General features: G+C 40.6%; 1 protein-coding gene across 8 annotated transcripts in view; it reads left to right on the top strand.

Annotated features, from left to right (window-relative positions):
- Positions 1-7,167: 7,167 nt before the first annotated feature.
- Positions 7,168-11,384, top strand: part of BEND7 (BEN domain containing 7) — a 236,900-nt gene continuing 232,683 nt past the window's right edge. For 7 of the 8 annotated variants that reach the window (XR_002770466.2, XM_012550906.3, XM_023504710.2 and 4 more), the window contains exons 1-2: positions 7,168-7,795; positions 10,282-10,365. Coding sequence is in view for 6 of the 8 variants with exons in the window: in XM_012550906.3 (XP_012406360.1) it covers positions 7,735-7,795; positions 10,282-10,365 (145 nt within the window). In the remaining 2 variants the exon portion in view is untranslated. Of the gene's footprint in view, positions 7,796-10,276; positions 10,366-11,384 lie in introns of those variants that run through there. The other variant, XM_023504712.2, reaches the window with a different exon arrangement.

The following is an 11,384-nucleotide window of genomic DNA, read 5'->3' as shown; positions in this document are numbered from 1 at the left end:
CATGATTTTCAGATTGTAGAGGCACCAAATCCTTTTGGAAGGAATGACTTAGCCAGATTCTATTATATGCCCTAGTCTCCATATTCTGCATATGACCACTAGGTGAAGCTGATGAACAAGGCTAGGCTAGTGGAACAGTCAATCACTTGGACTAAGGGGCCCTAAGCTAAAATAGAGGTAAAAGCTTTGTTTTCCAATAATTCACCCTTTTCTTTTAGAAGCAATGGCTTTTTTTTTCAGGTCTACTGATCAAAAAATGATTATTTACTTGCTTAGCAATCCTAAACTCAATTTTCCAAGTGCATTTTTCTCGAGGATGCTGTTTTTCTGTTTCTGTTTTTGCATCTAGGTCTGTCTCTTTTTGTATCTGTCTCTCTCTTTCTCTCTTTCTAGTAATACTTAGTTCCATGGAATCCCATTTATTCTTTTTCTTTGTGAAAATTCTGTAAAATATTCTTTTATCTGTGAAATCTGCTCCCCCCAAATCTAGGACACATGTCAGATTATTCTCAGCTTTCCTTTTTTTGTACCACAAATTATAAAATGGAACCATTACGTCTCCCTCTCAAGGTTTTGATCATTGTCACCTCACCAACCAGATGCTCCTTATGGGTTCCTGGAATAAGAACCAGAATATAATTTCCTTGTGCGGTTTTCTCCACTTTTTAGAGGATAAAATGATCATCAAAGTCAAGAAATTATTAGCTGCTCTGCTTTTGGCATGAAGAGCTCCATCAGATGTTCAAATAATTGAAATTCCTCATTACTATTATACCATGTTTCTCTGCCAGGCTTTTGATCTGTTTTAATAAAAGATGGAGAGATTTGGGCTATGTGAGAATACAATTAGGCAGATTTGAATTTATGTGAGTCACTATACACCAAATAGTCCTTAATGGTTTGATGTAGACTTGGAAGGAGGTCTCTAGGAGAGTACCCTTGGGATCTATGCTTGGCCCTGCAATATTTAACATTATGTATTACTGATTCAGATAAAAGCAGAAATATCAGCTTTATCAAATTCATAGATGAGAAAAAAGTGGGAAAGTGATTATTGGATGACAATATCAGTATCCAAAAAAACCTTTGAAAGACTAGAGCACTGGCTTGAATCTAAAAAGGTAAATTTTAATAGGACTGAAGAAAAAGTCTTTTACTAGGCCTAAAAAAAATTAACTTCATAAGTTCAAGTCTCAGTGATATCTGTGAGATCATATTTGCCTTCTTACATTATGATTTTTTGTTAGTTAATCCTGTCATACATATTTTGTATATTTATTTATAGACACCTGAGGCCACTAAATTAATTTTATTGGTCATTGGATTTTGCCTCCTATAAACTTCTAGGCATCACCAGACACCTGGATTTGGAAATAATCTTAAATGCTTTCTAGCTATGTCATCCTGGATGAGTCATTTAATTTGTTTGAGCTTCAGTTTTCTCATTTGTAGAATGGAGATGGCAAATACATACCAGAGTTGTTGTGAAGATCAACTCCAAATATATATTGCACACTTTGAAAATTTTAAAATACTACATAAACATGAACTATACAATAAATAAAATCAGATTAAAAGAATAATTTCCTGCCAAAAAAAAAGCATAGGATCTTATACAAAATAGTTTTTCCACAATTATTTGTTGATTTGATATGAATATTGACATGATCCAAAGTTTGTGGACCACCTTTTTACAATAATGGGCACAGAAAATGCTTTTAAATAAAGTATTCCCTTCCTGAGCCATATTCTAGTCTTGAGTCTCATGTCTGCCAGAAGATTCAAGGAAAATGCAGCTTAATTTTCCAAAGCATTCTATTATATCTGGCTTTTATTCTTAATTATACATATACAATTTTCTATGGTAAACGGAATTCACTTGAACTGGAAGTGCTTATTTGTTAATACCTTCCTTAGGGTTTTACTTCTTGGTATGACAACTTCAATGATTTTATCATAGTTTAAGTGTAATAAAACCTTACTTTCCATTCACAAGCTTTAAAGTTCCTAAATCTTCTTTAGTCAGTCTGTTTCTCAACTTTGTTTTTTGGGCAGAGATTTTTAGAAGCTTTAAAAAGTCAAAGATGAGTACTAAGGCTTCTGACTTTAAATTTAGGGTGGTCAGAGAGGAAATAGGGAGAATAGAAGAAAAACAAAGACAGCAAATAAAATTAGTATAATACGGATTTGGTTTGAAGACTTCCTCAATGGTGAATTCACTAGATTCCAAAGTACATAATCAATTTTTGGCTAGCTATAATTGTTAGGGATTTTGTCCTTCTAATGGACCTAAATTTTCCTCTTTGAAATTCCTATCACTTAACTGCTCTCTTGAGTAAAACATAACAAATTGAGAACCCCTTCTACAAGATAGCCCTTTAAATACCTGAAGATTACTGTTGTCTTGCATACATTGTCTCTTCTTTAGACTAATCATTTTTAGTTCTTTAGTCTATGTAAAGCCTTGAATTTTCTTACCTATTGATTTCCCTTTCATGGATGGACTCTTTGTTCTGGTTTCCTAAAAGGTGGTGATAGAGACTGAAAACAAGTCCCATATGTTGTAGAGGGCCGCATATAGTGGGAGAACTCTGGGTAGGGTATAAGATCCTTTAGCCCAGAGGAAACCTGCTAACAATATCTGGTTTGGCTCCCCATTTCCCTTTGGTGTCCGCCTCCTTTCTTGAGTAATCAAGGAGGCCCTGACCACCTGTGTTCTACTTGAAGCAAGGGATACTTACAGCAGATGCTTATAGTTAGCACTTAGTGAGGATTGATGATCTAATGGTTCTCTAGTTTGCACATACTTAGTGTGCTGTAATGATGTAATCATACTTAGGTATTTAAGGGCTGAAAGGATTGGAAATGACACATTTCATCTTGAGACTCCATCTTAGACCATCCATCCTGGTGGCTCTTCTGCCTCCTCCACTAAGATCAAGGCTGGTCCTGAGATCTTCCAGAGACCAAGTCTGGACCTTACACATTTTGGCGTCTGAACAGGGACCTCCAGAAGGACATAACAATATGTAGTCTAATGACATTTCCTTTCCCACCTCTGCCAGGCTATTTATTGGTGTCCCAAAGTGCTTTCTCTATACTACTTCTTTTAGAACCTTTTGCTATTTAGTTGTTCCAATCATGTCTAACATTTCAGGCTTTCTTGCCAAAGTTACTAGAGTGATTTGTCATTTCTTCTACTGCTCATTTTATAGATGAAGAGACTGAGGTAAAGAGAGGTGATCGACACTGAGCAAGTGTCTGAGATGGAATTTGAATTCATCAAGATGAGTTTTTCCTGATTTCAAGTTCAGTACTCTATCCATTGCCACCTAGCTACTCCTCTTGGAATTTAGTTTCCCTTAAAGTTTTGTTCAAGCAAACCTCCTAGAGGAGGCTGTTTCTGATTTAATTAAGTAGAGCTCCTCTCAAAATAATTTATTTTATGCATATTTTGTATTTGTTTGTCTTTGTATATATTGTTTTCTCTAGTAATGTAGAAACTTTGAAGGAAGGCACAATATTTTGTTTTTATATTTCCAGTGCTCAGAACAGTACATACTATATAGTAGGTACCTAATAAATGCTTTTTTGAACTGAAATGGGAAAGGGGATAGGGAAGGCTATACATTTCTCCATTTTAGACTAGAGGTTCTCAATCTTTTTATATCATAGTCCTGCTGGCAGTCTGGTGAAGCCTAGAGACTCTTTTTTTAGAATGTCATTTTCAGAAAGCATAAAATAAAATACAAATGAAACCAATTATACTGAAATACAATTATCAAAATATTAAAAAGACAAGTTCATAGACTCCAAGTTTAGAACCTCTCTTCCACAGAATAAGCTTTTCTGAATTCAATTTTAGATTCCATGACCTTTTTTTTCTTGGGGAGATTTAGTCATATTGCAAACTCATATTAAGCTGGAAGTCCCCTAACTCCCCTTCTCCCACCCCATATACACCCTCATTTTTACATGAATTTTCTAGTCTTCTCTCTCTTCCTGTATTTGTACAAATAATTTTTATTCCATCTATAGAACTTAAGAGCTATCTCACCTATGAGAAGTTTTCTCATTTAAATGCCTCACTGAAATATGTGTATATTATACTTAGAGAATTCCTCTTCTGTATAAATTTAATAGTTCCGTCAAAAGTGAATTAAGCTTAATTTGTGGGAATTGTTATTTATTAACTCATACTGGCTCATATTGATCACTGATTTACTTCCTAAGTATTCACAAAACATGCCTTTAATAATGTGCGGCAGGTAGCAAGCATGTCCTAGTAACATTGCCGGCTTGCCAAAAATCTGCTTGCTTAAGTGCAGAGATGGGTGATCACCAGTAGTGTGGCTACAGGATTAGCAATTCTTCTGTTTGGTAACCCACTAAAGTAGGGAAGGAAAAAATTGAATGAAACATGGGCAACTGTCAATCAGTGTAGGGTACATATCAAAAGGAAAAAATTGAATGAAACATGGGCAACTGTCAATCAGTGTAGGGTACATATCAAAAGGAAAAAATTGAATGAAACATGGACAACTGTCAATCAGTGTAGGGTACATATCAAAAGGGAAAAATTGAATGGAACATGGGCAACTGTCAATCAGTGTAGGGTACATATCAAAAGGAAAAAATTGAATGAAACATGGGCAATCGTCAATCAGTGTAGGGTACACATCAAAAGGAAAAAATTGAATGAAACATGGGCAACTGTCAATCAGTGTAGGGTACACATCAAAAGGAAAAAATTGAATGAAACATGGGCAACTGTCAATCAGTGTAGGGTACACATCAAAAGGAAAAAATTGAATGAAACATGGGCAACTGTCAATCAGTGAAGGGTACATATCAAAAGGAAAAAATTGAATGAAACATGGGCAACTGTCAGTCAGTGTAGGGTACATATCAAAAGGAAAAAATTGGAACGTGGGCAATCGTCAATCAGTGTAGGGTACATATCAAAAGGAAAAAATTGGAACATGGGCAATCGTCAATCAGTGTAGGGTACATATCAAAAGGAAAAAATTGAATGAAACATGGGCAATCGTCAATCAGTGTAGGGTACATATCAGAAGGAAAAAATTGGAACATGGGCAATCGTCAATCAGTGTAGGGTACATATCAAAAGGAAAAAATTGAATGAAACATGGGCAATCGTCAATCAGTGTAGGGTACATGTCAAAAGGAAAAAATTGAATGGAACATAGACAACTGTCAATCAGTGTAGGGTACACATCAAAAGGAAAAAATTGAATGAAACATGGACAACTGTCAATCAGTGTAGGGTACATATCAAACACAGATCACCACTCCTGAATGTCTAGAGGAGAATTAGATGAAAACAGGAAAATATTAACAAAACAAATAAAAATACAACAGTACATAGATAATGTTAAATGTCAATTATATCACTGGCAGAGATCTTGTTATAAAATTCTATTATGAGTTGAATACCAGTGGTATAGTCTCATTGGGTGGAATCCATGGTGAAATATGGTGCTGCTATCTATTACTCACCATGTCCTCCAAACCTCACTAGCATATAAGATGATCAGAGATGTATTATATCTGGTGTCCTAAAAGGCTTAATGCAATTTTGAATTGCACCGAGCCTCATGAGACAAGCCATATTGCAGCCAACCTTTTCCCCACATCTTAAAGTCTCATACAAAAAGATCCTAGCTCTAACTAAACCCTTTGGGAAACTGTGGTCCAAGGAAGCTGTGACTTTTCCTCACCCACCATCCTTTCTCTTTTCAGGGCAAAAAGTTTTTGTGTGGTTTTCTCCCTTTAGATGGCGAGTCGGATTATCCTTTTACAAATTGTGTCTGCAGCGTTTAGCACAGCTCCCAACATGTAGAGGTGCTTACTGAATGTTTATTAGATTGGGTTGCCTTAGCTCAAGGGAGGAATAAGGGATTAAGTGATGGAGATGGAATTTGAATACAGGTCTTTTGGCGCTAACGTGTGGCTCTCCAGTAGTGCTGCACATCCCGAGGGGTATAGAGCTACTTCCCCCCTGTCTCCCAGAGGATGTTATGAAGAATAAAAAGTGTTCTTGATGCGCTCTGTGCCCCTTAGAGATGCCTATAATAAGTCTAATGAAACGCGGATTGTTTATTCCTTTTATTTTGATATCATTAAGCTATTCTGTGCATTTGCCTTGGGGATTTCGTCCTGGAAGAGGCAACCGAGACAGCTGGTGTTGTCCCTTTTAGACCTCAGGGACTACACGTTTTCTCTGGACGACCCTCAGCCTATTCCGCGGCCCCCTCTGAGACCTGCGGTGGACCTTCGGGCTTGTGTTGATAACGCCCTACCATTCTCAGTAGCGCTGGAGCTTTCACAGGGATTACTGACGGGCAGGAGTTTACCTCTAAATAGTTGCTTAAAATAGGGTCTCCCCGATTCAGGAATTGGAGAGGGAAGAATGGTTTAGGGGTGATGGGCGCACCACCTCCCCAGGACTGAAGCCCACCAGAGGGACCCCACAGACTTGGAACGTGAACGGGAAAGAAGAAGGAACAAGCTGGGTCCTGTTGATGAGAGGGAAGGCTCCCCAGAGAGCTTCCAGGCAGGGATGTGGGGGGGAGGGGGAGAGGAAGGGATGCCCTGGGTAACGCTCTCCCCGGGGCGGGGGGCAGGGAAGCCACCCCCCACCAGCAAGTCCTGAGCCCTGGGCGGGCGGCGGCGACGCGCGCGTGGGGGGTGGGGGGACGGGGAGAGCGCGAGCGCGGGCCGAGAGCGCGAGCGCGCGGCGGGCGCCGCTCGCGGGAAGCTGCTCCGTCCGTCAGTCAGTCCGTGGGTCCGTCTACCAAGCGCGGCCTCCGCCTCCTCGGGATGGCGTGGGGCCGGGGGCCGAGCCCGGAGAGCGGCCGGCGGGCTCAGCTGGCTCCCTCAGCTCGGCCCCCAAGGGGATGGCGGAGGCAGGAAGGGGGGGCGGCCCGGGGCGCCGGTGCGAGAGCTGGCTCCCCCCAGCAGGTGGCACCGGGGTCCCAGGCAGCGCGGGCGCTCCCTCCTCCGCTCCTTCCCCTCCTTCCCTCCGCCCGCCCCGGGGGGGGGGGGGGGGAAGGGTGGCGAGCGCCTCTGACCCGGCTCCCCCCCCCCGCTTCGCCGCCGCCGCCGCCGCCGCCTCCTCCCGGCCCGACCCGACCTACCGCCGCCGCCGCCGCCTCCCCGGCCACCCATCGCCGCCTTCGCGCCGCCGCCCTCGCGGGGAAGCTGCAGGGAAAAAGCGCCCGGCGCCTGCCCGCCCCCTTTCCAGCCCTCTGCTCCCGGGGCCGGCCCAGGGCCAGCCCCGGGCCAAGTCCGGCCCTAGCCGAAAGTTGTGGCGGAGGGCGGCGGGCTCGGCTCGGCCGCTTCCTCGCCTGGTCTTCGGGCCGGGGGGCCGGGGTGCGGGGCTGGGGGGCCAGAGCAAAGTGGCAACTTCTCTCGGGGAAGCCTCCAGCCCCGCCCACGCCCGGGTCCGAAATCGCCCGGAGGGCGGATTTATTTTATCCGTTTAAATTATTCTTATAATTATCAATCCGGCTGATTCGAGAGACGGACCTTGGTCCTCCTGGCGGCGGCTGCTGTGGCCGGGTGACAAGAGCCGCCGCCGCCTCCTCCTCTTCCACCTCCTCCTCCTCCTCCTTCTCCTCCTCCTCTCCCTCCTCCCTGTTCCTCCCTCTCTCTGTCTCTCCTTCTCTCTCCCCTGCCACATTCCCTTCCTCCTTCCTTCTCCCGAGCACCATGGAGTTCTCTGAGAGGAAAAGAAGCAGGAAATCCCAAAGCTTCAAACTGGTGAACCGAGGTAAGAAAAGACACACACACACGCGCGGGTAGGAGGGGTCGGCAAGGGGGCTTCTCTCGGGCGGCTGCCGAGGACCCGGAGAAGGGACTTTGCCGGGGTGTAAACATCCCCCCAGCCACCAGCGCTCCCCGAGCCCCTCTCGCCCCCTCCCTTGTCATTTCCCTCTCAGCCTCTGCTGTTATTTGTCAGGACAATCGCATGTTTTCCAGCCACTAACTGTGTCTTCTAAAAAGGTGAAGGGAAAAAAGCCCGCTCTAAAGCTGGGTGTTTGGGTCCGGGAGGGGTGGGGGGCAGCGTAGATGCCGGCCGCGAGACCGCTGTGCACAAAATAAAGTTGTATTGTGAAGGAGCGGGGGGGAGGCAGGATGTTATTGTAGGTAAACAGCCCAAAAAGCGAATCAGGAAATTAGCAAACAATGACACTTAGGGAGCCGAGAGCCTCCTTGTGCATTCAACTCCTGCGGCCAGGTTTGGGGAGGGAGATGGGTGGTAGCCTCTTTTAGTGGTGCACAGAAATCTGCCCTCATGATCCCCGTTCTTACGGGCAAATCCCCCCTTCCTCCCCCACCCCCAGGTGCGAAAGCTTTTGGTGTTCTGTTGGTTTGGGTGTTTGTGTTTGTTTTTTCATTTCGGAGGAAAAACAATGGTCATGCACGAGGAAGAATTGTTATTACCTAACTTGTTTGGCATTGTGATTTCCTCGGGAAAAGATGCTTTAAAAAAAATTAGGCATCTAGTCAAAATGCATTTTTTAAAAATTCCATCAAATCTCTTAGTTTAACAAGTGTATATACCACCTGCTTGGGTTTAGGTGGTTTGGAGGGGAGAGGGTAGTAGGACGGGGGAATGTTTTTCACTTGAGGATGAGTTGCATATTAGAATCTTAATTTTTCTAATTTGAGTTAGAAAACATGGAGAAGAATTAAAGTCCAAGGCAAAAAAGATGCATCTCTTAACTATCTTGTTCCTCGTTAAATTCAAATCAGATAGAATGGAATATCATTTTTACATTTTTAGGGTTCAGAACATCTTTTTTTTCCTTAAATCTCCCTTTTGAATCAATCTTAAATTTAAACAAAATACAGTAACCCAGAAGTACTGTGTGTGTGTGTGTTTTTCTGATGTTTTATGGGCTGTTAAGGGTGGGAGCAAAACAACTGTTTTAACAATTCTAAAAAGTCATCATACAGATTAATGAAAAGTAGGGGGCGATTTGCAAATTACTGGCTTTTTTTCTGATCAAACCCCAGGTAAACTAAATGTTCGTGTGGAGCAAATAAAGTGTACTTTTAGTTTTTTTGAAATTTCATTTGATTATATGTTTTCTCCTTTCCATTTAAACTGATTTAAATAGTTGAGCAAGTGAATAGAATTTGATCAAAAGAGTTTTCAGTCACCGTGCCTATTCAAAATATTAGATTATCTTTTTGATTCTTTACACCTTTGCTCAATAGAGTTGATTGCTCATGTATTTGAACTTGTAAAAGTTTTCCATATATAACTTGCCCTCCCCCTTTTTTTTTTTTTTTGGCTTGATTCATTCAAGAATCATGTTACTTCAGTTTTTTTTTTTTTTAAACCTCAGATAACTTCTTATTGTATCTTGAAAAAGAGAGTAGTTATGTGGGTATTGGTTTGTAATGTCCAAGGCCCATAAAAGGCATGTTTGTAAAAAAAAAAAAAAAAAAAAAAAAAAAAAAACCACACACACACACACAAATCTGCAACCTACCTTTAAATCAAATAGGTGATCCCAATTTATAGGAACTATGTCAAAACTACATTAGCTTCTACAGAAAGGTTAGTGAAATACCATATTTTAAGTTTGACATAGCGGGTTTTAAAACAAATTCTGAGTCTTGATTCTTTGCTATGCAGGTGGATTTTCAAAATATGTCACTGTATATTAAAATATAATAGCTGAATGCAAAAGATGCCCTTTTATGAAAGGCTTCCTTATTCAACTTATACTTAATTTAAAATAACAAATTAGTATTTTTCATGTGGGCTTCCTTTTAGAGTGCTTTTAATTACTAGTATTTTTCAATATTACCTGTTAAAGTCAAGTGTGTTTTAATTAAATATTAATAATATTCAATATCTTTATACAAATTTAGTTGTAAAGTTAGTGTAAAAAAACTTCTGTGACCCGGGATGCAGCGCATTTTCCCTTTTGATTATGAATTTGTTTGCTGAGCTTGAAAAGCTTCTGGACTTTCACATTGACATACTTGTCAGTAAAAAGTAACATAGTCAGATTAGGCAAAATTATTTCAAAAATTTGTCAGGTATTTCTGTTTGGTATACTAAAAGTTCTTAGGAGCTGCTATAGAGTTTGTATTGAATAGTTACTTTTATTTTAAAAAATTACAATTAAAATTAAATCATAGAGTTTTAATGCCATATATAATAGAACTCTGGTGTTCAATGCCTTTTTATATCTTCTGTGTCATTAGAATTCTAATTTTTGATTGTTTCTCTTCTAGATTATCACCATGAGATATATAAGGTTTCTGACTTCAGCAATGATGTTAATGGAGAGGCCAAAGAGACACAACCCATTTTTTTAGGTAGGTTTTTATGTCGATTAATTTCTGAGCAAAATAGCGTGGCCATTTGCAATTAGGAGGAAAAAAAGATTGTGCAAGAACGGGAAATGTCTGCCATTGCTTAATGTATGACATTCGTTTCAAGACCTTTTATTTTACAGATTGCCAATATATCCCTTATTAACATTGCTAAAAGTTGTAATTTCAGACATAAATGTTTATTAGTGTCTACACACAGTGCTAATTATCACTCACTCACAGAGCCAGATGCTGACTATGCAGTTTTGTAGCTCTGTGCTCACCCCATTTACATTGCATATTTGCTGGCATGCTTCACTGGCAATAGTTTGTGTAATTGGGGTATTACATCTTTGACATCTGGATAACAGAAATTCAATTTCCAGGAAGCTGCTATTTGTTTGGTTTTGCTTCTGCCTTGGGTGGGATAGAGGATTAATGTGCTGTCATATTGTAATGTCCCTTCACCTCTGTAGCCTGGTTGCTAATCCTGCCATGACAAAATTAATTTAAATCTACAGTTTTAAAAGTTTGAGGAAAACAGAAGTATTATTGCCTGCCTTAACTGTCTCTTGATAGTACTAGTTATCACTGAGGACTCATCATTTTCATGTGTTTTGCATTCATTTCAAGTTAACCATTTACTAAGTTCCAGTTATGTATAAGGGCACCTGCCATATAAGAATACACAACATGGTCCTTCTTTAAAAGCTTTCAAACTACTAAGGAAAAATAAACATGTACATAATTATTAGACAAATCAGTTATGATATTATGTGAGGAATAAACAAAATACAAATAGAACTCAGAAGAGGTATGCATAAAGTCTGTCAGGCAATTTATTGGGATGGTGACATTTGAGATGAGCTTTGACAAAAGGGTAGGATTTCAATAAGTGGGGATATGAAGATAACACATTGCAGACATAAAGAATGATACAAAGAATGGTGGGAGAAGATAGAATGTTGTTATCAATAATAATGTGAAGTTTAGTTTGGCTAGGGTATAAAGTACTCTACAAA

Source organism: Sarcophilus harrisii, chromosome 5 (assembly GCF_902635505.1).
Source record: "Sarcophilus harrisii chromosome 5, mSarHar1.11, whole genome shotgun sequence".
Taxonomy (NCBI): Eukaryota; Metazoa; Chordata; class Mammalia; order Dasyuromorphia; family Dasyuridae; genus Sarcophilus; species Sarcophilus harrisii.
The sequence above is the reverse complement of the archived record's forward strand: the minus strand, read 5'-3'. Positions and strand labels throughout refer to the sequence as shown.